The 26665-nt window shown below is 34.7% G+C and overlaps 1 protein-coding gene across 2 annotated transcripts in view; it reads right to left on the reverse strand.

The window, feature by feature from the left end:
* Positions 1–26665, reverse strand: part of SKIC3 (SKI3 subunit of superkiller complex) — a 96262-nt gene that overhangs the window by 33359 nt on the left and 36238 nt on the right. For both annotated transcript variants that reach the window (XM_054488010.2, XM_063665015.1), the window contains exons 21-36: positions 25023–25199; positions 24789–24933; positions 24545–24623; positions 24398–24459; positions 24227–24283; positions 22724–22792; positions 21443–21517; positions 20349–20490; positions 17450–17543; positions 14794–14871; positions 11670–11794; positions 10732–10855; positions 6216–6437; positions 5227–5299; positions 2776–2829; positions 2493–2604 (exon numbers count right to left, since the gene is read on the reverse strand). In XM_054488010.2, coding sequence (XP_054343985.1) covers positions 2493–2604; positions 2776–2829; positions 5227–5299; positions 6216–6437; positions 10732–10855; positions 11670–11794; positions 14794–14871; positions 17450–17543; positions 20349–20490; positions 21443–21517; positions 22724–22792; positions 24227–24283; positions 24398–24459; positions 24545–24623; positions 24789–24933; positions 25023–25199 — 1688 coding nt within the window. The remainder of the gene's footprint in view (positions 1–2492; positions 2605–2775; positions 2830–5226; positions 5300–6215; positions 6438–10731; positions 10856–11669; positions 11795–14793; positions 14872–17449; positions 17544–20348; positions 20491–21442; positions 21518–22723; positions 22793–24226; positions 24284–24397; positions 24460–24544; positions 24624–24788; positions 24934–25022; positions 25200–26665) is intronic.

Consider the following 26665-nt stretch of genomic DNA (forward strand, 5'->3'; position numbering starts at 1 on the left):
TCTTAAAAAAACAAATGAATGCTTTTAAAATCTCACAAGGGGGTGCTAGTTAACAATATAGTCACTTAATCATACTTACTAGCTTTAGTTTTCTGTTTTTTCTTAGCTGACCACCCACCCAATATATGTTTCTTATCATATATCTGAAATATATATCTACTTCAGTTATAGGTGACCAGTATTACTGCTAAAAGTACAAAAATCAACAAAATTACAAGAATCATTAAAATCTTATGCAGATCAAATACTTTTACAAAAAGTTAAATACATACCTCCATATTATGAAACAATTTCTGCTCCAAATAATGACTACCTTATTTTAAGGAGCACAGACATCATCAAATTCCGGAATAAACAAATGGTGACTATTTCCTAGAATTTATGATGAAATCTGATAACTATCTAAAGAAAAGCACGTGACAGCCTTAGATCTGGGTTTCAGGTCTAGCCATGCCACTAATTAATGTGTGGTAGTTCTTCCTTTAGGATTCATTTTCCTATAAAACAAGACAACTAAACTAGATAATAGCTGAGATGCCATAGGGTCTTAAATTCTATGATTCCAACTGAAGTGGACTCAATCTCTGAATATTAACTTAATCCTAAGATTAAGGGGATAGCCACTTCAGGGATCTTACAGTATTGTATAGTTTGGATTTCTGATTGGAGAATGGACAATAGCTGGCAGCAATTTCTTCTATCACAACACAAAATAATTACTGTTTCCATGAACTCTTCCACAGATAACCAGCAACCCAAATTCCCTATAAAATAAAGTGACTCTAAGATAATATATAAACTACAAACCTAAAAATTTTAAACTATAGCTTGCTAAAGATACCTTTTAGTATCATAGAAGCACTAATCTAGCAGAAATTGGATTTTTTTCCATTCAATTCTAAATTCTTGGAATTATCTTTAAATTCCTGACAAGACTCCCTGGAATAGCATCGATCAAAACTGTGATTTGTTCATCTACAGATCTACAAGGACTAGGTGTACAGCCACCACACATAACTACAGTTATATTCATTTTCATTGGACTCTAAGGACAAGTCTCAAACAGGCACTCATCTTTGTCACTCAGTCACTGTTTTAGCATCTTATGTGATGTCTCTGCTTCCTTGAGTATGTATTTATCCAGATAATCTGGGAACATCAGAGATCATTAGAGAGGACCTAATCTGGGCAATCTCACCTTTCTAAAGTTTATGTCCTTACACAATCAAAGGATAATAGATCTTTTATCATTCTGGATCCACGATAAGAATTATTGAGAGTAAGTCTATCTAATATCTGATTGAGAACTCCAAAAATAAAAAACCTACCAATATATATATAACATAGACAAATCAAAATGTTTAGTCTCTTTGTTTCTATGTCGAAATGAAAGAAAAGATAAACAACAGAATATTGACTTTTTTACTTAGTTTGCAAAATAATCCCTGAAATGTTAGATATTTTGCAGCTTAATGAGGGTCTTTACAATTTATTGTGAAGATAACATTGAATTTGTGCTTGGTGTAATTTTTTTCCCAACAGTGCTTAGCCAAAAGCAATAGCATTCTGATCTAACACATCTGAAGAGTTAAAAGGGAATACATTTAATACATTATTTCATATTTAAAATAATATTATATTATGCAAAAATATACCTTATAACCCTATACTGCTGGACATTCCAGTCTTCTATGGCATTTTTCCAGTAGTGGTGATGGAACATGCTTAAGTAACATTCCTCAGTACCTTTGTGATCAACAGCCTACATATGACACAGTTAGCTCAGGTGAGCCCATAACTGTGGCATTTCTAACAGTTACCACACAAGATACATCCCCATCCTTCAAGAAGCTAACTACACATAAAAATATCTAAATATGTATGTTAAATAATGTAGTAACTATAGGTAAAACTCTTTAAACTATATTGATGCAAAACAGAAATAAACTGTTTCTTGAAAATATGTGTATAGTTCAGATTTTCAGTAACAGGTAATAAAGTATCATTAAGCAGACATTCCTTTAGGCCTCTTTCAATAATCGATGCTCTCTTAATAATCAGTAGCCAAAAGCAGATAATCAAATGATATGCAAAATCTTGAAATATTTTCTTAAAATCCCCTTTTGCCTTATTTCATGGAAATATAAACTTTGCTCCTATAAATCACAAATAAATGCATGATTGATAGAATCTAAATTCAAGAATATAAATGTACTGAATTATCACATGCACCTTGAAACTACGTGAATCTATAATGCATCAATTTAAAAAGTCATTTCTGATAGCATTATATATTGTATTAAACACTTACATAGTGCAAAATACTTTAATCACCCAAACTCCTGTTGTAGAAGATCTAAATTATGTACATTTTTGTCTGGTATAAACAATGCCAATAAAATATATACAGTGTGCAAGATTTTTCCCCCACTTACAAAATATGTATTTAGAAAAAAAAGCATTGGAATTAATGAAATAGATATTATATGCACCTGGAGAAAGGAGAGCTGCCTTCTGAATGGTCTTTAGTGCAATATTTTCTTCATCTTCTGCTGAACTGCTTCCCATAGCCAACTGATTTACTGCAGTGTACAGTAACGCCTTCTAAATAAGAGAAAAGATGTTAGCTAATTTTCCTTATAGCTCCCTCTCTTTCAAACTGACTAAAAGACTCTATTTGATATGACATAATCCCTAAGACTATGAAAACTTATTATTCCTTCATCAATATTATTTAATAAATTCAACATCTCCTTTGTACTAGGACAAACTAACCTTTCCGTGATTTGAGTCCAGAATATGAGCCACATTTCCTGCTACAACGCCTCCCTAGAACAGAAAATATTGATGATTTATACAAATGCAAAAACTTTCATGAAAAAGTAAAAATTAAGATTGATAAGACCTTTCCACTAAATCACTGGAAAGGTTCAGTTTTACCACATTCACAACTCCTAAACTTCTTAAAAGTATCAATTTATTGTTGCTGTTTGAAAAGACTAATAATCTTGTGAAAGGAAATCTTTTCTACTGTGACCAACTCTACTTTCAAAATATTCATTTGAAGGTTCAAAAGTTATATAATTTTACCAACCAAATGTATAAACTTTCTAACAATATAAAATATTATAAAGACTGAGAGAGATCACAAAGATAAACTAACATGACTTACTATATGAAAATACATAGTATTTTTAAAACTTACATACTCTAGTAAAATAAATAAAGTTCAAGGCACCATGAAGCTCATCATTGCTTCAATAATCAACTCAATACTAAAAATAAGAAAAATACACATAGCATCACAGTGTTTTCATTACGTCAATTTGAAATCTATAAATAATTGCAGCTACTTCAAATGGTTGTTGAGATTATAAAAATGCTGACAGCTGACACATAATAAAGCACTTTATTCAGGTAATTTTGGAGTCGAGTAACAATGGTCTTCCAGGTCCTTTGAGCCAACTCACTCACTAAAAATAACTAAAAATATGAAATAAAACCCTGCTGCTCAAACTGTGGCTTGTGCATCTGCAGCATCCACCCTCTCTAAGAGGTTGTTAGATGTGCAGAATATTGGGTCCCATCTCAAGCCTACAGAATTAAAATCTGCATTTTCACAAGATCACCAGGTGACTTCAGTTGCACATTAAAGTTTGAAAAGCACTGAGATAAAAGATTTTAAAAACATATTCTTGAAAGCACTGAAAGATTGACAAGATATTAAGGATTTACCAGGCCAAAATTGAAAGGGAAAACTGGAATTCAGAGAGACAAGTGAGCAGGGAAGCCGCTTCTGCCATTTGCAAACACTAACAATTTCTATTTCTTTTTTTTTTTTTTTTTTTTTTTTATAGATGGAGTCTTGCTCTGTCGCCCAGGCTGGAGTGCGGTGGCACGATCTTGGCTCACTGCAACCTCCGCCTCCCGGGTTCAAGTGATTCTTCTGTCTCAGCCTCCCGAGTAGCTGGGACTACAGGCGTGCACCACCATACCCAGCTAATTTTTGTATTTTTAGTAGTTTCACCATGTTAGCCAGGCTGGTCATGAACTCCTGACCTCAGGTAATCCACCCTCCTTGGCCTTCCAAAGTGCTGGGATTACAGCCATGAGCCACCGTGCCTGGCCCAAATGCTAACAAATTTTAATTTTAATCCTGAAGGACGTATGGGCTAGTAGGACAAAAATTAAGGCCCAGGTTAACACAAGGAGGGGAGTATAGAGGAGACCTACATCAGAATAAGCTGAGACCCCAACAGGCCACACCCTAAGGTTCAAGGTGAATCAGAATTACTCCAGGTCTCAAGAACTAGCAACCCAAGCACAAAGTAGCCTGCTTTGTCCAAAAACCCCAAGTTCTAAACTTTGTATAACGTAGTCCCAGATTGATGGACCTCCCAAGCACACAGCAGAAGCAAGTACAAATTATTTCTGTAGAAAGGCACCTTAATTCTAGGCCTCAAATTATTCCTACAAATAATTTTCAAGTACATACAATTGGGTAAACAAAGAAACAAAGCCACCAAGAATGAAAATCAGTAGGAATAACGAACAAGACTCACAGACATCAAACAAGTCTGTGGGTCTTGCAGACTTCAGATATTGGAATTGTTAGTCTTGGTAAGTGTTCAAAACATTAGCTATTACCATTATGTTTACCAACTAGTGAAGTGAACTATGAGAGGATATATTAACCACAGCAGTTAATAGAAGAATAGACTCCTGAAAATATCTGGCTGTTACAAACTAAAATATAGTATATAATCCCTTATAGTATGTCAGTGACTTCATATTTATAATTACATTTTTGTATATTAGCAGTGTTCTTGTTCTTACCGCCTTAACTTTAAGATGATTTTAAATAAAATTATCTTTTGGGATTCAAAAATACATAACTAATGATCACTATATGGCAGTGTTACATTACTTTATCACATATCATTAACATAATCTGCATGTGTTCAAAGAGATCTTCCTACTTCTTTGTAGCTCCCACTTCTTTGTACTTCTTTGCAGCTCCCACAACATCTAGAACAGTGCAACCGTACATGGAGAAAACTCAGTCTAGTATTCGTTGAATGACTAATGGAAAATTTAGTTAATAACAGAACTTTCTTCATTGTATAAATTATCTTTCAGAAGAATAATGCCATAGTTTAAAATTATCATATTTACCATATCACAAGTTATTTTATCTTTTTGCTAGAATTTGAAACATTACTTTACCTTTGCATTTCGTTGAGCATACTGTGCAACAACTCGAGACAACAGAGACCAAAGAGCAGGGTCACCAGGGTTGCTAAAGGAATCAAAAGTAGCAGGCTTAGGGACAAGCTACTTTAACCACAAAATGTACAAGCAACCAACAATTTATTAAGTTTAAAACCTTTCAGACATCTAAAACGAGTTCATATTAATTGTGCATGTTTTGTTGAAAGTATTTTTAGAAAACATACTTTATATCACCTATATACACCAACAGTCTTTATGAAAATAAGAAAAAAATCAACAATGGATGATTATAAAGTCATGAGATAATTAAGAAAAGTTAAGGAAATTTAACACATTGTGTTCAAACACAAAGAGATTAAAAATTATAGGATAAGTAATACTGCATGGCAGGAAGATGACTACTAATAAAAATGACATAAGGAATAAGCTTTATATTAAAATAACTAAAAAAAAAAAAAGCAAAGATTGTTAATAAAAATGAACTCTGAAAGGAAAAGAGACTACAGACATGACACTTTACTGCTAAAAATAAAATATAATAATTAACCACTGCTGCTAATGACAGCTTTCTTTTTTTTAAAATTTTGAAGAAATTAATGAATCTTTAAACGGCTGAAAATTACTAAAACCATCAATCTAGACAGTACCAGACAACAGACTAAGAATATTACAAACTTGGGAATTAAGAACTTTAATAGCAAAACAAAGTTTGGGCCTTAACCTGACTAAGGGCCAAATTTATCAATTGAATTAAAAAAACACAATCCTCATAGGTAAAATAATATGAATTAAAAAAACACAATCCTTATAGGTAAAATAATATATACAGTCAGTTACCTGATCCTGTGTAAAATTTCATAAAACCAGGGTTTGGTTTTCAAATGTATATTCTTACCTTATTTTATAGTATTAATAAAGTCCAAATGTCAAATGCAACCATATCAAGTATAATTAGGTTCCAAGTTCACAAATACAGAATTTACCTGTGAACAGCTTTAGATACTTGTTTTTGCACTGCTACGCTGCGGCCTTGGAGTGCATAAATCGCTGATATAAGAAGGCACCTCTGATAATTACTGTCTTTGTGTTTGATGTGCTTCAGTAACTCATTAAGTGCTGCTTTTGACAGTGTAGCATCCTGCATTGCCAACCCCAGAGCACATAAGGCTTGAAGGCTTTCTGTGGTTGGTTCCTTTAAGATAGAGCTGTAAATATATTTTAAAATTACCCATTAGTTATGACTAGTCTTTTTTTCTTTTTTTTTTTGAGACAGAGTCTCACTCTGTCGCCCAGGCTGGAGTGCAATGGCACCATCTCGGCTCACTGCAAGCTCCGCCTCCCAGGTTCACGCCATCCTCCTGCCTCACCCTCCTGAGTAGCTGGGACTACAGGCGCCCGCCATCATGCCTGGCTAATTTTTTGTATTTTTAGTAGAGACGAGGTTTCACAGTGTTAGCCAGGATGGTCTCGATCTCCTGATCTCGTGATCCGCCCATCTCGGCCTCCCAAAGTGCTGGGATTACAGGCATGAGCCACCGCGGCCGGCCTATGACTAGAGTAGTCTTTATCTGTAACTATTAAAACATTATTTAGTATAAAAAGCAATTTACGTAAAGAGTCACCAAACTAAACTCAACTTTAAGATTAATATAAAAGCAAATTTCTTGGTGGTTAGAGATAGCAATTTCCCTGACTGAAGCAGTTAAAAGCATCAATGACTTTTCACAGAGCAACAAAAGCCAAACTTATTTTCTGGTCATTACATCTAAGTGATATGGTTTGGACCTGTGTCTCCGCCCAAATTCCATGTTGAATTGTAATCCCCAGTGTTGGCGGTGGGTCTAGTGGGAGATGATTGGATCATGAGGCAGAGTTCTCATGAATGGTTTAGCACCACCTCCATTTGGTACTGTATAGTGAATTCTCACGTGATCTGGTTGTTTAAAAGTGTGCAGCACTTTTCTCTTCCTTCTGTTCTGGCCATGTAAAACATACCTGCTTCCCCTTCACTTCCTGTCATGATTGTAAGTTTCCTGAGGCCGCCCCAGAAGCAATGCTGCCATATTTCCTGTACAGCCTGCAGAACCTTGAGCCAATTTAACCTCTTTTCTCTGTAAATTACTCAGTCTCAGGTATTTCTTATAGCAGTGTGAGAACTAATACACTAAGTTTTAGAAACAAATATAAATTAGCTTCTTTGAGTTTCAGTTCCAGGTAAGTAATTAGCACAATTTTGCTAAAATGTTGAGTTCCAATAAAATCTTAGAAGGTATAAATAATAAAAAAATCTTCAATTAAAATATGATTTTTATCTTTCTGATAAAGATTTGTCCTATTTGCTCTATGGTATTGAAACCAGCATTTTACATAATAAGTACAAATTGTCTCTATATCCACTATACTCCAAACGAGTATTTTTATAATTTAAGGATAATTTACATTTTATAGGTAAACATCTAGCACTGTTTTTTCCTCTTTCAACTATAAAATCTGACTTAGCCTTATGGAGGAAAATTCATTAATGTTTAGGAATCCCAGTTAATTTAAATAAAGAAAATCTTAGCTCCCCACTAACAACCAAACTTATAAGAATTATTATGAATTTTATACTGTAATAAAAATAAAGGAATTTTTTAAAAACTTTTTTTTTTTTTTACTTAAGTGGTTTTATTTTATGTGCAAATAATGAACAGATGTTGTACCCATAAATTCTACTTTCCAAAAACAGGAGCTTTTTAAAAGAAAACCACATAATAACTTTTAAAAGGCACTGGGATTCCTCTGCTTCTAGATCATTGCTAGGCTAGAAAAATAAAGTTTGTTGTACCAGGAATCACAAGTTAGAACTGAGTATTTTCTAAAGTGGATATTCTAGAGTGTAGTGTCACTCCAGGCAAAGACTATTCGGTTTTCATCCCTAAATTCCTACCAGAAGGGTTAAACCAGGTCAAAACAGTCCAGCATAATTAGGCTTCATCAAACAATGTCATTATGCTCTTTTAAGATGCAAATAAACCAAAACAGGAAATACTAAAATCAAAATAATATCTGACACTGTCATACAAATCGTTAGTTCCTTGTTGTATCCCCCCTTCTATAACATTAATAAAGGGAATATTTTACTCAAATAACATTTTATTTTATACATCACTAACCATGAATTTTTGCCATTAGTTATCACACAAATGCTGCCTAGTGCCATTATCCAAATGGCATAACCATTTTATGTCCACAATTCACTTCTATAGTTATAAGTAGAATTTTCATGATTTACATAAGTACATCTATCGGTGAAGATTTAACACTGAGATGCAATCTAACATCCGTAATATCTGATGTTTTGTAGATGGCAGTGTAGGAAAAATATATTTTAATCACTTTTCATTTAAATGACCTTATATAAAAAATAAACTAATAATTTAGCAGGTCTAAGTTTTAAACAATGCTCACTGAAATATAACAAATATTTATAACATTATAAAATGTCACATATCTACCATTACGTCTTTGGACTATTTTTGGAAGGGGGAAATTAAAAGTTTTATACTTCATTTTGACAAACAGGTATCAAATCATGAATTTTCTGAGGCAGTGCTGAAGTAAACAGCTTACTTAAAGTATCTATAGTAACTCTTTTTACAATAAGAGTTAATACATATGTGTCCAGATATGGAAGTATGTCAGTCAGTGTCATGTCTAGCAAATAACCACATGGCTAATGGGTACAACTAACAAAGCCAAAAAGCAGATAGTAAAATATACATTTCAATATTGATAACAAAAAAAGAAATTCTACTTTGTGCCTTGCTCAAAGGAAAAAAAACTACCTACTTTAACACTTATTAATAAACAAAATCTAAATTATGACTGAAATGACTACATTCTAATATTAAGCAAACACATGCTGAATGCTCAATATCTGTATGTTGTCTTTTACCATGTTCTAAGGATTTTACACATGGTTACTTATTATCACAAAGTCTATAAAGTTGGTAACCAGATTTTTTTCCCATAATGAACTTAATCGTATTCCCCTTAAATCAGTGTCTAGTACACTGTTCAGTTCACAACATATGAATGCCAAACAACAGCAATATAGACTAAGTAACTGAACTTTTCATAGAAAGAAAATCAAACAAAAGAATGCCAACGGGTAGAGACAGAAGCAGTTGGTAGTGTCAAGTTTGGGTGAAGACAGGCAGAAAATCAAAAACAAAGAAAGAAACATAAAAAACAAAAAACCTAGGCTTGGATCCAACAACATAAAACATCGGGTTAAAGGTTTTCCTTCACATAGGAAAAGGGGAAAAAAAGAAAAAAAGGATTGTATATATATTTATTTTTTCCCACTTTCATTTCCTCTCTTAAGCAATAACCAAAGACTAATCTAATGACTCTAATATGGGGTTACTTTTGCCCTTGATAACTGCAGTAATCATGGTTATCTACGATTCTTGTCACCAAGCCATTTGCAAATTTAAGTTCTTGGAACATGTTATATATAACGATAGATACATGTTAAAATGATATAGCCATGTAAAGTGACAGAATTTTCTTTTAAATGGGTTGGTTTTTCCTAACCAGCAAAGAAGAAGAAAAAAATTGCTTATTTATTAGACAAGGAAATGATTGTAATGGCACAGGATAGGACAAAGGCATTACATCAAATAAACAAATGTAAAGTTTATCCTATAGAACTGGTTCTCAACAAGTACCATCTAACCATCTCCAGCCCCCCACCTTTGGAGATGGGGTAGTTACAGAGGCAATCTTTTTGTTGTCACAATGACTGAGGAGTGCTAATATTAGCACTTAGTGAGTGGGAGGCAAGGATATAAGCTTTTTGCAATGGGAGGATATCTCTGTACCATGAAGATTGGTACCACTCAAAAATGCCAATAGAACACTCACTGAGGCCACTGTTTAATAGCATACATTAATCACTACTGCTTGTGAAGGAATTCAGGTCACTTTTCAAAAAACTAATCTTCAAGAAGTTAAAAAGTATTATATAAGTAACCACAAATAACACAGGTCGTTATTTTATTAACCTACTCCAAAAACACAGAAATAGTTTTAAGTTTTGTTAAACATTTTTAAAAAGATTTACCTTTAAATGAACCTTTTAACAGGTTATCTTGAAAAGGAAAGAAGAAAATATCTCTTTGGGATTCCAAGAAGCCAAAAGACAAGGCTTCATTACAACTATCTTCATTAAAATTTTAAGATACTAATTATCAGGTGATCAGTTTCTCTTTTAAAAAACAAATAATATGCAACAGAGTAATGGACAGTTTTGAAGAATCCCATAGATCAAGGGATAGGAATTAAATCACAATCTGTAGCTCCACCTGTGACTATCAATTCAGAACTACATGGGCCCAATCCCTTTTGTTCACCCAAAAGTTCCTAAAACATGAAGAACTTACATTGCTCCAAATCTCAACCCAAATATCTAAGTATCTGGTCATGTTAAGTGTTGATGTCAACTATACATACCACTTAAATAGCAATGTCTTGGCTACATCCATTTTTCCTTGTTTATATTCAGTTATTGCCAGAGCTGTCAAGATGTGGGCTTTGTCTTGCTCCGATTCAACAATAGACAAGGCTCTCTCATAGGCTGTTACATAGAAGTGAAAACAAACAAAACAATATAAAAGCCATCCTTATTGATGAAGCATGGGATATTTCCTTTCCGAATCCTATTTTTCAGAAAGGTCTAAATACAATTATATCTTTGTATTCTCTTGTTCTCAAGCAGATAGAATAAAAATTTATAATAATCTAACTTGTTTTCACTGTTCCAAGGTGATTCTGAGGTATCATTAGGATTATTATGTGACAATCCCTAACTTCTACCTTCAGAATCTATATGGGGATCCAGGTCACTGTCTGTAAGAGCCAACTTGGGCCAGAAGCAGAGGCCTGCAGCCACTGAGATATCAACAAAATTCCCACATGCAGCCCAGCAACTCCATCAAGCAGTAGATACTTCAATGCTCTATACACATGTGGGCTAAGCCCATATACGTGAAAATGCATCATTTAACATATTTGGAGAAATCAAAATCTATTACTAACAGTGGTTGAGGTCTTCATTTATCAGAAATTAACATCTAAGCAGTGTAGAGTAGTAAACATTTGTTTTCAAATGCTAAGTCACATATTTGCCATAAGTGATCTTGGGCCCCAGTTTCCTCATCTGTATAATGAATACTCAGCTCTATACACTACTATAAAGACTATTCATCATAATAACATTCTAAATGAGGTAACAGATAAAAAAGTGCCTACTATCGCTGCTGACTCCTAGTCAGATTTTAATAAACATTGCAACCCCCACCCCATCTCATTATTACATCTTTCTGTATGTATGCTCATCATGATTAAACTCAACTCTAAATGTGTCCTTAGCTTCAGAGCAATATACTTACCTTTGCTGCTCTCTTTATAAAGCCCCTTCATGAATAAAGCCAATGCAAAACCTATGATGTCTTCTAACTCTTCAAGGGGTGTTGACTTAAAAGCCTGGATAGCTTTATCATATTCACCAATGGAACTAAGAAGTAAAACACAACTTACTTTTAATATCAAAATTCTGGTGTGTATCATGAAAATACTGAGATATAATTACACTAAGTTAGGCCGGGCACGGTGGCTCACATCTGTAATCCCAGCACTTTGGGAGGCCCAGGCAGGGGGTGAGGGGTGGGGGGAGGGGGTGGATCACAAGGTCAGGAGTTTGAGACCAGCCTGGCCAACATGGTGAAACCCCGTCTCTACTAAAAATACAAAAATTAGCCCGACGTGGTGGCACATGCCAATAATCCTAGCTGCTCAGGAGGCTAAGGCAGGAGAATTGCTTGAACCCAGGAGGCAGAGGTTGTAGTGAGCTGAGATTGTGCCACTGCACAATCTTGCCCCTGGGCAAGACAGAGCAAGACTGGTCTCAAAAAAAAAAAATTTACACTAAGTTTCTTTTGATAATTTCATGTGTACTTCCTTTTTTATAGTGGTCTACTAAATTACAAAGTGTCTCTTTTTTTTTTAACAAGCTTTAATTAAAATCCCAAATTATAAAAATGATTTGAAGTTGAATTTAATACGGATCTCTAATTTTTTTAAGCTGAATACTTAATTAAATATCACCCTATGAGTATGGTTCTAGCATCTTTGCCAAGCTTAACAAGTCATAAAATGTCTAGTCAGAATCAAACCTATCTTTTGTGTAAGCTGTTTATCTGCATATTTTTTTTTTCTTTTTTGGAGGGCACACAGATACACTAAAATTCCACAAACAAAATATTATTCTTTTTTGTGTTTAAGGGAGAGGAGGCCAGGCACAGTGGCTCATACCTGTAATCCCAGCACTTTGGGAGGCCAAGACAGGGGGATCCCTTGAGGTCAGGAGTTCAAGACCAGCCTGGCCAACATGATGAAACCCCGTCTCTAATAAAAAAATACAAAAATTACCCGGGCGTGGTGGCGGGTGCCTGTAATTCCAGCTACTGGAGAGGCTGAGGCAGGAGAATCACTTGAACCCAGGAGGCGGAGGTTGCAATGAGCCAAGATTGCATCACTGCACTCCAGCCTGGGCGACAACAGAGAAACTCCATCTTAAAAAAAAAAAGAGGGAAGAAAATATAAACTGTAATATATACTAAAGTGCAATACTTATTAATAACAGAAAAATAACTTGTTTTTGCCTAAATATAAAACGAACTTGTATAAGCTCAACTGCCATCATCTGAAGAGAAACACTATATCTTTGAGATTCTTCTTTCTGGTATCCATCACTATAACCTGAATCTGTTTTTATTTTTAATGTGTTGTGGAAATCTTTTTATAAAATCTTTTTAATCTTGGAAGATATGAATGGGGGCTAAAAATATAGGCAACCTTCACTTCTAAATAAGTTCTATAAAGGTGAAAGGACTTATAAAATCAATACTCAAATTTTGATAAAGGAAAGAGGACTACCTTAGATTGTTTTTGAATACATACATATATATTAAAAGTATTTCTTTAAATGAACACTATCTTCTAAGATGTCCGTGTTTTTGTGGAGAAAATAATGGAACTACAGAAGGGAATGTGGGTGCTTCAACAAATCTATCTGAAATTTTTTTGGAAAAAGTAACCTGAAGGCCGGGCGTGGTGGCTCACGCCTGTAATTCCAGCACCTTGGGAGGCCAAGACAGGCGAATCACGAGGTCAGGAGTTCGAGACCAGCCTGGCCAACACGGTGAAACTCCGTCTCTACTAAAAATACAAAAAATTAGCTGGGCATGGTGGTGGGCACCTGTAATCCCAGCTACTCGAGAGGCTGAGGCAGGAGAATCTCTTGAGCCCCAGAGATGGAGGTTGCAGTAAGCCGAGATCACGCCACTGCACTCCAGCTTGGGCAATAGTGCGAGACTCCGTCTTTAAAAAAAAAAAAAGAAAAGAAAAAGAAAAAGTAACCTGAAGCAAGCTGACAGAATTTTAAGATATAATTTGATTGGCGACTTTTCATTAAATTATTCCATTACTTACTGCATGTTTGCACATTTCATACATTTCATAATAAAAGTAAATTTAAAAAAACATAATCTGTTTTCAATGGAAGGTATATATTTTCTTCTAAAATACTTACATTAGTACTTAGATTATACAAAACATCAAAACTAAAAAGAACAGATACTTTATTCTATACAATATCTGTCCTCTGCTTCAACAAAATCTTGGATCTGACAGCTCTATCAAATTTTAAATTTTTTTTCAACTTTTAAATTTAACAGTTTAAAATAATTGAAAGGAGAGGCAGTCAGAACAGTGCAATTTTCCAATTTTGGATATAATTCAGGTACACAATTATAAAAGAAAATAACTGGCTACCTAAGGTCTGCCAGGTAGCTCCTTAAAAGATGTAGCACTAATCCTAAGACATCAAAGTATAGTTCTAAGAGTGTTTTTCAAACTGTACCATTCAACTTTAGGGCAGCTCTAGGATGCTGCCTTAACTTGAATCAAAAATCATCCTCCTACAATACTTCTATTCTCTGGTCCTAGTTCTACCCTCTAAAACAACTGGTTCTTAATCTTTCTTTCTTTTATTCTTTTTTAGAGTTAGAAGTCTCTGAAAAACTGAGGAAAGATATAGAGCTCCTTCCCCATCCCCAAAAGGTACCCATGCAACAATTTTTGTGTACTATTTCAAAGGGGTTACTGGACCCCTAATGTCCCTCCCCAGTTTAATAATATATAGCAAATCAGAATAAATCTAATTCCTCTTCCAATTAACGACGCTTCTACTATTAAAGACAGTCACTACCTCTCTTCCAAATGTTCTCATCTCCAGTCAACAAACCATGAGTTCTAACTCTGCTCCACATAAAGCACACTGGGGTTGGTTACCATTATAGGTACAGGAAACTGTTAATAGACCCTGTTTCTATGGAAATTATGTATCCTACATGTCCCAGTATTCTAGGAACTAGTCAGCATATCACCAGTCCCATAGCTTTCACCAGAAAAATACAATCAATTGACAGAATTAATAGAGAAAAAAATGCTTACCATAACAATCTGCCGTAATTTCTTATTGCAACATTGTAAGTATCTTGGTCTTCTGCAGTCTGTAACAACAAAATTGCCCTTAAAAAAAAAAAAAAGGTATTTTAATTTATCTCTGTGCAACAGCATTCTGTTACATTCCTCTTTAGCTGAATCCACAGATTTTTGTTCATTTAATTCTGCTAATTCTTTGGTGCTAGTTACAATAGCTTATTCATATTTTATTAAGTTGGTACCACAAAAGCATTTATATATACTTAGATTTTAGACTGTCAGGAAAATAACATCTAAATGACCTCTTAGTAAGTGAAATCATTTATGACATTTGAGTTCTAAATATTCCAAAAATCTAAATATGGGAAATGACTGTCACAGTTTAAAGTTTTGACATATTTGGAGTTTATAGAAAACACTCTTGAAACTATTTATATATTAGTAGTTTGAGTTAGGAAGCCAGGAAATTGAATGCTTTCATGTGCCCTTGCTTGTACATACAGGAAAATATTTAAAGAAAAGTAAGTTGAGGGAAAGGGACTAGTCACTAGAAGTCCCTCAAGGATTGGAATAAATAACCTGCTGACAACGTGTATTTCCTTCTCATGCTCAGTTCCCTATGGGCAGGCAGGGAAATGTCTTAACGACTATAAAGAGTTGGCTATTTAACAAGATTTTTGGTTTTTATTTTCTTTCCCATTTAAAGAGGACTGGCAAGGGAGAAATAGCCAAGAAAGATTTTTTATCTCCCTGATGTTGCATGAAAAACAAGAATTTGCTAGAGAAGCCTAAAGACAGTGTTATAGAGATGAAAAACTATACCCCTATTTTGATTTATGCCTAATTTGTGGTTTCAACCATGAAATAGTTGTTTAAAGCAGAAAACAGCAGTGATGATCAGTCAAGAAAGTGGTACATACACCCAAGTGACTGTGGAGATGCCATTTTAAGCCTAAGGTGTAACCAATGTTAGAATCACAATATCTGCAATAATAACGATATGTGCCAAAAAAAAAAAAAATAGCAAACTCCCTAGCTGCCTAGTCTTCTCTGTTTAAAAATCTTGCTCACTATTGCAGTCTGTCATATTTATACAGTTTACTGGTAAGTTTGTTGGCTTTGAAAGAAGCAAAATAGTGGTTTTTCATATACATTTATTTTCATATACTTCTTTCCATACACACCTGGAAAAATAACTTCTTGATTACACAGGCTCCAGTACCGTCTAGTGATTACTCCTTTGAACTACAGAGAGATCCACAAAAGCATATGGCAAAGCATTCAGGACACCTCAATTATTTTTTACCTGACAAGGCTTCTTGTAAATATTTATTTAGATTTAGGGCAATAATGTGCCTCAGAGATTAGGCAACCAGGTCTTTTTACTTTTCATCTAGTAGTTGGTCATGAGATCAATAGTTATTTTCTTATCACCTATCCATTAATTTACATAGAAATTTATGTAGATTTCATTTCCTACCACTCTCCAGCTGGTCATTCCATTGTAGCACACTGGCTTTCTTATTTTGTAAACATGCCAAATCCACTTCTCCACTTCTCCACTTCTCTTGCTGTTCCTTCTGCCTAGAATGGTCCTGCCTAGATAAACAAGTGGCTTGTGGCCTCAGTTCACTGAAGTCAGGCCTCAACTGCCTCCTTAGTAAACCTATCCATTCTTAAACTCACCTGAAATGTCACTTCCTGCCCTGCATTCTCTGGCCCTTTACCCTACTTTAATTTTCTTTCTTAGCAATTACTATCATCACAGATGTTTATGAGCTTATCATGTCTCTTCAGCCACAGAACACATGCTCCATGAGAACAGGGCCTTTGTCTTTTTTAATTTACTGCAAAATAGCCAGTGCCAAGAACACTGTTTGGCACACAGTAGTCAACAAATATTTATTAAATGAATAAATACATAGTAGATATTAAAGTCATTCAAACAAACACATCACAATGTTCTCATTTCTTGTTTCATTGAAACATGTTCAAATCTAATAAAGCTAGACAAGTTCTTAAAAGACAGACTTTTCTAAAAATCTGAGAAGATTTTTGTTTTGTTTCTTCTTTCTTTTCTATCGATTTCTCTCTCTCAATTTCTCTATCCCACCTCCTTAAGATGAGCAACAAAAACCAAAATATAGCTGAAAATTTGGGAACACATCTTTTCATCTTCTAAGATGTAATAATAGTATACAATGAAATATCAGGAAAGGAGTCAAAACAATTATTTAGTACCTTCTTCCTGAGAATGAAACTAACATTTGAAAAGATAACCGATAAACAATGATAACATTGCAATTGATGTAGAACTTTGTTCCTTAGTTCAGCTAAAACCGGGTCCTTGTCACACAACCAGGAAAAGTTAGGCACACAGACACACTGAAGGGTGAGGGGAATGGATTTATTGGGTGAAAAGGAAAAAAGAAAAAAAACCTCTCAGCAAAGCAAGAGGGGTTCCTGCTAAGAGGCCCCCGTCTCACAGATTGATTCCAGGCCACACACTCAAGAACTGAAGAGGCCAGGCTCCTCCCCACCTGCAAATGGCGTGAACTTCCCCTGGCTTCAACCCATTCTCCCAATGCACAGGCCAGTCAGAGATTCTCCAGGAACCCTTCCTCTCATCTTCCTCCTGCGTCTATCACAATTAAATGTAGTTTACCTTTGGTATGCATTTGCTGCTTCCTTTTTCAGTTGTAGATGTTCGTTTAAGTAACCCAACATTGTGAAAGCTGGAGCATAATTCTGAATTCTTTCTAGAAAATGAGAAATATCTTCATTTTACATATGCATACTGATGGTATTAACAAAATATTAGTTTTATTTTTTCAGTATTTTAAATATCAGATTACCTCTTGAGATCACTCACACTGTTAAGAATAGTGGCCTAATTTTATCTTGAATGTAATATGTCAGTAAAAACTTTATTAACTCTTCTAATTACTGAATAATGTTTAATAGTTATATTTGATTTTTAGTTGTATTTTAGAATTTAAACATTTTTATGCCCAAAGGCATAATAACTTGAAATTATAGTTCTTGTTAAAACCAGTCATGAGATTTATAAAGAAATTCAGTTCTTTGGCTAATTACTTAAGCCTTCCTGTGATTAAATTTAGCAATAATTTCTCTTGGCGGTTCTGTTCCAACATGTATGTATTTAAAAAAAAAAACAAAGTCAGTATTGTACACTAGAAACAGAAGGAAAGTTTGGTACTTTTGGTGCAGTATTTTGAAATTTTAATGTCAAAAAACATAATGTATCTGAAACCACCATTTCAAAATTATAACTGAGACAGTGACAAAAATCCAGCCTAACTCCATCTTGCTTCTAACCTCCATGCTGTCCTCGTTCATTCCTGGGCGCAGGCTAAACTAACTTTGGGAGGAACTTGATTTATAGTTTATAGTTTGAAACAAAGATGACAACAGCCCTTTCCCAAAACAAACCCCCTTCTTGCCTAGCGACTAGACATGCCTTTGCAGGACTACCGAATTAGTCAAAAGATTAATTATCGTTTAGGAGTCATACAGCTGGAGGCTACAAGATTCTGACCCTCCCCAAATTGCTCCTGGGGATAACATCACTATTCAGAGCCTGCACTTGATGGATCAGCTGGCATCACCCAGATTGATAAACTGGCTCATCTGATCTTGTGGCCCCCACCCAGGAACTGACTCTGCACAAGAAGACAGCTTCAACTCCCTATGATTTCATCTCCGACCCAACTAATCAGCACTCCCGACTCACTACCTGCCCACCACCATCCACCAAATTATTCTTAAAAATGCTGATCCCCAAATGCTTGCTCGGGGAGACTGATTTCGGTAATAATAAAACTCTAGTCCTCCACACAGCCGGCTCTGTGTGAATTACTCTTTTTCTATTGCAGTTCCCCTGTCTTGATACATTGGCTCTGTCTAGGCAGCGGGCAAAGTGAACCCATTGGGTGATTACCTATCTACGAAGGTAAAATGTAGAAAAAGAAACATATCTGATCTAATGTACTTAAAAGTAGTAGTGGAAAGTAAGCCTTCAAATCCTTTAGATTATTTAACAAAGTACACTAACCATATCTTACGTGATTGTTAGGTTCTAAGATCGATCAACAACTAAGGTTAAAATCAAATAGTCAAAGTTATTCTTGAAAAATCCTTAAAGTCACAAAAGAAAGAGTCAACAAAATTGAGTCATAATAAGCATGAAGGCCAGGCGCAGTGGCTCACGCCTATAATCCCAGCACTTTGGGAGGCCGAGGCAGGTGGATCACCAGGTCAGGAGATTGAGACCATCCTGGCTAATACGGTGAAACCTCACCTCTACTAAAAATAACAAAAAATTAGCCGGGCGTGGTGGCATGCACCTGTAATGCCTACCTGCTAATCGGAAGGCTAAGGCAAGAGAATGGCTTGAACCTGGGAGATGAAGTTGCAGTGAGCCAAGATGGCGCCACTGCACTCTAGCCTGGGTGACACAGAGAGACCCCGTCTCAAAAAATAAATAAATAAATACAAAATAAGCATGAGGAGATCCATGCCTTCACATGCCACACCCACCCTAAGGCAAACCCACCCTAAGTACTGACCTTTGTAAATTAATTGCCTAGTCTCTAGTGCCTCAGGCTAAATGCATGCAGAGTGCCACAATCCCCACAATATCTACAGTGAGGCATTTTCTCTCCCGTTTTTCACAATTTATCTGATTCTTTCTATTATTTGACTGCCAATATTTACTGTTTTCAGTATTCTTGCTTAAACTCCTTGCTTCTTTATTAGTACTTTGTCAAAAGTTAATGAAACTAACATTTCTTGAGCATCTAGGATATGCCAGGCACTCTGCGTAACATTTTGTACAAATCATCTTGTTTAAACACTAAGCAATAAATACTTTCCTGTTGAGAATTTTGGTAGCATGCCCAAGGTTTCAGTCAAGGCTACTAAGTGGTGGAGCAGAGATTAAAACCCAATGGTAGTTTTATTTAAAAAGATGGAATTATTACAATAGATGGTTAATAAAATTTCACCACTCTGTCAATTTCCTAAACCTAACCGTATTTTTCCAATATCTTCAAGAAAAATTAGGTGTTAAGTGGGGAAGCTAAAGGCACTGGGTTTGGCATTTCATTTATATTATCTCATCTAGTTCTCACAACTCTACAATCCAGGTATTGTTATATCCACTATCCAGGGAGTAAACAGAAGTTAAGGGTGGTAAAAAACACTTGGCCTAAGACTGCAGAGAAAGTTAAAGGCAAAGCAAGAACAGCAGCAACTGTTCTAGTGTATAGTGTATAGTGGAGAGTGTATTAAAGCCTAATACACTCTCCACTATAACAATGAAATTACTTTTTTCTTGCATCATTAGGTAACAATTTTTATCTTTCTTCAAAAGCCTTTATTAAAGTTTACAAAATAAAGACTGCTTCGCTGTTGCAAAAAGAAGGCAAATTCATGTCTTAAAGAACACCAATATTTAATTTGAAATGAATTAATTTTAAAAATTATTTAAATTATTTCAATAGTTACTCAAATATCTTGCTATTATATAACAGATACCTTACCTACATATTTATTCAAAATAACTTGTGCTGCTGGAATAGCATTCATCTGGAGGATGTTGTACTGGTACAGCTCTGTTTCTCTGTTGCTTTTATCTTGCAATGTTGTGCAGACCCAATACGCATAACCTAATGCTCCTTCGGTCTTTAAAAAAGCCAACGTTAAGCAGACATAGGATAATAAATATGTCAATAAAAATTATAATAAGAAGTAAAACAATGCACTTCAATACAATAAATATCACATCTCAGTGTTCTTTAAGTCAACTGTTAAAAGTACCTTTAAATGAAGGGTCACTATGATAAAACACAGCTAAGAACATATTGAAATTATTTGCTCCAATGCTAACTAGAAGAATCAAATGGGATAAAATGCAGAAAGCAGAGCCTTGCCTGATGGGCTGGCTTTCCCTTCCTCAGCACCATTGCCAAAGGTCAGACCAAAAAAAAAAAAAATGAATTCTAAAACATTTTCATAAATAATCTAGAAATGTCTACCATGCCTACTCCTTATCTCATGTCTATCTTTTTCCTAGAGTCTGTTTCTATTCTATTCATATATGACTGCTACTATATCTATTAAATCTCAACGTCATTTCTTCACCAGCTCTTGAAAGTTGTAGAAAAAAGAAAAATGGTAGTTCTTTAATTCAAGACAACTAATCTGTTTCTAAGAAAGAATAAAGAATAAAAACAACTGATGTCATTAATGTCTAATACCACTATCTATTCATTTTCTTTTTCATTTTCTTAGAGACAGAACCTTGCTCTGTTGCCCAGGCTGGAGTGCAATGGTGTGATCATAGCTCACTGTATCCTGAAACTCCAGGACTCAAACAATCCTCCTGCCTCAGCCTCCTGAGTAGCTAGGACTACAGGTATACACCATCATACCTGGCTAATTTTTAATTTTTTTTTTAAGAGACAGGGTCTTGCTATGTTGTCCAGGCTGGCCTCAAGCAATCCTCCTTGGCATCCCAAATCACTGGGATTACAGGCATAAGCCACTATGCCTAGCCCAATATCTATTCATTCCCTTAACAAGGATAACACTTTTCTCATTAATGAATCCTCGAGAAGAATGTTCAGATTCTTACATGCATATTTAGTTCTGTAGTGTGCCTGAAGAGATCCATGGTGTCATAACTTCCAACTGCCTCAGCAATAAGAGCCTATAAAAGGAAAAAAACAGACTCTTAATGTGTTTAAAAGACAGTAATAATAATAATACAAAATGAAACTGTCTAGAAGAACCAAAGGTTTACTAGCTGAGCTTAACAGCAAAGTTAACCTAAGTTTTTCACTTCTATTGTTATTATTTTAACTAAATCTTCCAGTTACCTGCTAAAATAAATTATTTTTAAAACCAAAAATACTTTTAAAATAAAAATTAAAAAGTGATTCTGATAATCATCTAAGATCTACTGAGCTAGAGCAGTACTACGCGAAGTGAAGTCCCTTGGACCAGCCTCATAATCATCACTTGGGAGCAGTTAGAATGCTCCCTGGGTTCAGTGGGTTCAATGGCTGACACAGAGGCTAGCATAGTAACGCCACTGCTCCCAGATGCTACCACAGTGAATAGGAACAGGAGTTTGCCTTTCTAGCTCTGCTTGCTTCACCAATTAACTAGAATTAGGCCCAAGAGTCTAAAATACAACAAAAGATCTCTAAACCCTGATTAATAATTTTCTGATAAGCAACTGACTGCTTACTAATTCATTATAATTTCTCAACCAGGCAAGAACTTCAAGGCCACTCAGTCTAATCCCCTTCTTTTTCAGGTGAGAAAATTAAATTCCAGAAAAGTGATATGTTAAGGTAAAAAAAAGAAAAAAAAATCAGTAGGTAACAGACTCAGACTAGTAACAAAGTATCCTGATTCCTATTTGGCAATACAAAAATCTGAATTTGGGGGAGGAAAGAATACTCATAAACAAGTGACAAACCAAATACGAAGGTTTTACAGAAACATAATATTCAAAATGATCTTTGTAAATGTGCATTTTCTTTGTACATGTGAGTTAAACAATAGAGTTCTGGGTTTATTTTTTAGGCACGGTAATGTCAGACTGCTAAGTGTTCAAAGGCCCCCCAAGTCAGAGTTAAATCCTTACAAGCTACGTGGCCTTAGGAATGACATTAGGAGCTCTGAGTTTCTATTTCCACAACTATAAAGAGAGTATAACATCAAACATATCTCAAAGAATTGATGATTGATAGATTAACTGAAATAGTGTATACAAAGAGCTAAGCACAGTGACTGGCACAAAGTAAGCCCTCAAATGCTATACCTTACCATTATTATCACTGTTATGCATATTAGTCAGTTATTGATATCAACAAGCTTATTAGTAACTATATATTATATTTCTTACTTGTCCAATCCAGCACATTAAATAAGATGGATCAAGGGATTGGGCCATTTTGAAAGCTTCATGAGCTTGCTAGGAAAAAAAGGCAAAAAATATTACAGCAAGTCATTTTATAAACTTATTAAACCCCTTATGTTTAAAAAGCATAAAATAAGTCAAACCTCTCATCATAAATATGTATGAACATAAAATTTCACTGTTTAAGCATAATTAGCAATGCTTAAAAGCAGTGTTTTAACTACCCAGTTCTAGAACACTCCTGGGTGCAACAGATTTCTCCCCAGGTTAGGAGTTCTGAACCCTAGCAAAAAAGGGTTCTACCTTGTCGTCTGCAGAACTTTTAACCAACGAATCATCCATCCATTAGCTAGCCATAGGTTTGAAGGCAATGATTAAATAAGGCTATCTATTCCCCTTTCTTTTAGCTTAACTGGGAGGATAAGAACTCACAACCAATGAAGTCCTAACCAATGAAGTCCTAGACATGTATATACCTGCTACTAGAGAAGGAGTGATCAACAACATAATTCTGCATTAAGCAATCAGGAAACTTCAAAAATATCTAATTTGGACACATTAACTCGGATGCTTTTTTTTCTGCTACAAAAAATAACTTTTTGTTACACACTGCTTTATACTATTTTCTCAACAATCTATGTATGGCAGGAAACAGTCTTATTTTTCCTATTTTTAAAAAGTAAGCTCATGGGCAATAACTATCCCATGCTACAATAAAACCACATCCATAGCTTATTAAGACATTGTTTTATTTAAATTTTTAAAAGTTCATGTATTTTAAAATCCAAATTAATATTTTCTTCAATCTATTTACAATTTTCTAAATCCAGTCTTTTTTGCAGTGACTTAATGTATCCTTGAGAATATTAAGAAAGCTTTTTGGGATGAGATTCAATATACCGGCTGAAACACAAAACAGTTCAGACGTGGTATTACCTATAGATTTATGGAAACTTTCCAAACCCGACCTATAAACATACTCCCAGTCACTTTAGTTCTAATTGCCTAATGTATAATTGCTCAAGTATGACAAATTACACTTGCTATTTAAAGAGATTAGTATCTACTAAAGCCAAAATGTAAAGCATCCAAGAAAGGTTAAATTTAAGCTGCTAGAGAGTACTAACTGTCTCCCTTGCGCTCATCCACTCCACCTCCAGCACTATCTACATAGGACTTCTCTTACATGTGTACAGATTTTAAAAAATGCCGAATTGATTCAGAATCGAACCGTTTTAATCTCTAAATGAAAAACCAACATAATCACAAAACCAGAAGTTTCTTGAAGGTCATAAAAAGGAAAATAAATCCTACACATTAATTATTCGACATAAATTGAATATCATCAATTAACTAGCATACTGGAGAGCATACTGGCTAGATAACGATGTGCAAAAACATTTCTTCACAAGAAGCTGAGCTATTGAGGAGATAATAATATAGAAAACATTCTTTATTTTAAATATGACAGACAGGCAACATATTTACCTCAATATTTTCATTTGTGAGGTATAACACTCCCAAGTTGGTCCATGCAACAGCATTCTAAAAAACATACATTTTTTTTCTTAAAATAGGCCCCTTGTCTACTTGAAAGTCTCAGAAAATTAGTAATACTAAATTTTGAAGTTCTTTTTCATAGACACATAGAATACTCACAATTTGTTCTGACTGGATTGATTTGATGAAACAGTGCTGAGCAAGGGCATAATTTCCAATACCTGAAAAATACAAAACTTAATGAAACTGAACTTTGTTTGAAATACACAATCTTCTAAAAATATTGAAGTGTTACTCAATTCTCACCACTGTAACATGCAACCACACCAAGAGCATTCCAGTATAAGTGATTATTACTGTCGAGTCTCACTGCTTTTTTCAGACACTGAAAAGAAGTTAAATTAGATTAATTTTTATTTCTTGGAATAGCAGCATGTATATCAAGATATATGTGGTTTTATGTGAAAATACTATTTACTTCATCCAAAACATCTTCAAGAAAAGCATTATATTTTTAAAAAAGTTTATAAAAAATTTATTTATACCATACATGTAAAGATTTCTCCAGCAACTCCTTAAGATCATTCATGTTGCTGCCTGTTTCTGCTAGATGTTGTGCTTGGCGATAATAATTAATTCCAAGGTCACACCATGTATTAGATGTAGACATCAGTTTTAATGCACGACCATAACACCTATGGGAATACAAAAGTGAAGGTTATGTTTTTGTTACAATGCCTTAATTCAATTCAAATGTTATTAACTGGCAATCCTTGCAAATTACCTTCCTCCAAGGTGGAGGAGCTCATTTTTCTTTAATACTTGTTTTCCTTCTTTCTGACCTAGAAGGACTCCTAAAACATGAACATTCACTTTAGATGGTGAGACAGCATACAGACAGGTACAAGCATCCCCAGCTAGCTTCCAGAGGCAGGACACATCAGCTCGATGCTGTAGAGCACTAAAAAAAGAAACAGTGTGATTCTTACAAATTATTTATAAAAAGCATGAAGTTTATCTCCCTGATTATTACTTAAAACAGAAAAACTGTACATTAAGCACTGCAAATGCTTTACTAGCCTCCTCCTAACTGAATTATATCATATCACCTCCCTAATAGGAAGGGAAGAAGAAAAGCAGAAAGGGAAGGAGGAAGGGATTACTTTAAGTGCCAGAAATTTTGTGGACACTTTTTTTTGTTACTCTTCACGATTTTTATTAGAAGTAGCAGCAATCACACAAATAAATAAATAAGTTTTCCAGGACCAATTTCCTTTTAATATTAAAATGTTAAAACTATGCTTTTTGTGTTTAAGCAACGACCAAGGCAGTAAAGTTCGTAACTCTCTTACAACTGACAATTGTAAACTCAGGTTTTTGCTTTTAGATCTTCTCTCATGCTGTGTAGTTTTGACTACAAAGTTCATGAGTTGGGAACTCAATCTCCAGGGCAACAATGTTGAGAAGTAGGACCTTTAAGAGGTGATGATGTCATGAGGGCTCTACCTCCCTAAATGGATTAATACTGTTATTGTAGGAATGGGTTAGTTGTCACAGGAGTCAGCTCCTAATAAAAGGGTAGGTTCAGTCCCATTTTTTTCTCTTGCATTCTGCCCTTCTGCCATAGGATGACCCTCACCAAGATGCCAGCACCATGCTCCTGGACTTATCAGCCTCCAGAACCAAGTCAAATAAACTTCTATTCTTTGTAAATTAACCAGTCCGTGGTATTCTGTTATGGCAGCAAAAAATCGATGAAGACACCTCAAATAAAATATACCAAATATATTTGGTAAGATCTGAAAGATTTTTGTAAATTTTATTTTTTAATTGGCATAACTATATATATTCATGAGGTACAGAGATTTTTTGATACATATAATGTATTGTGATCAGATCAGGGTAATTAGCATATTAATCATCTCAAACATTTATAATTTCTTTGTGTTAGGAATGTTCACTATCCTCCTTCTAGCTATTTGAAACTATATATTATTGTTAACTACAGTCATCCTACAGTGCTACAGAACACTAGAACTTATTCCTCCTATCTAGCTGTAATTTTGTGTCCTTTAACAAGTATTACCCATATATCCTTTCCCCCTACCCTTCCCAGCTTCTAGTATCCTCTGTTCTACTTTTTACTTCTATGAGATCAATTTTTTTTTAGCTTCCACATATGAGTAAGCACATATGGTGGTTAACTTTCTGTTCCTGGCTTATTTCACTTAACATAATGTCCCCCAGTTCTATCCAAATTGCCTTAAATGATAGCATTTCATTCTTTTTTATGGCTGAATAGTATTCCATTGTATATGAATACCACATTTTCTTTATCCATTCATCTGTTGTTGAATATCTAGGTTGATTCCATATCTTGACTATTGTGAACGGTGCTGCAATAAACATGAGGGTACAGATGTCTCT

The sequence above is a fragment of the Pongo pygmaeus genome, chromosome 4, assembly GCF_028885625.2.
Source record: "Pongo pygmaeus isolate AG05252 chromosome 4, NHGRI_mPonPyg2-v2.0_pri, whole genome shotgun sequence".
Taxonomy (NCBI): Eukaryota; Metazoa; Chordata; class Mammalia; order Primates; family Hominidae; genus Pongo; species Pongo pygmaeus.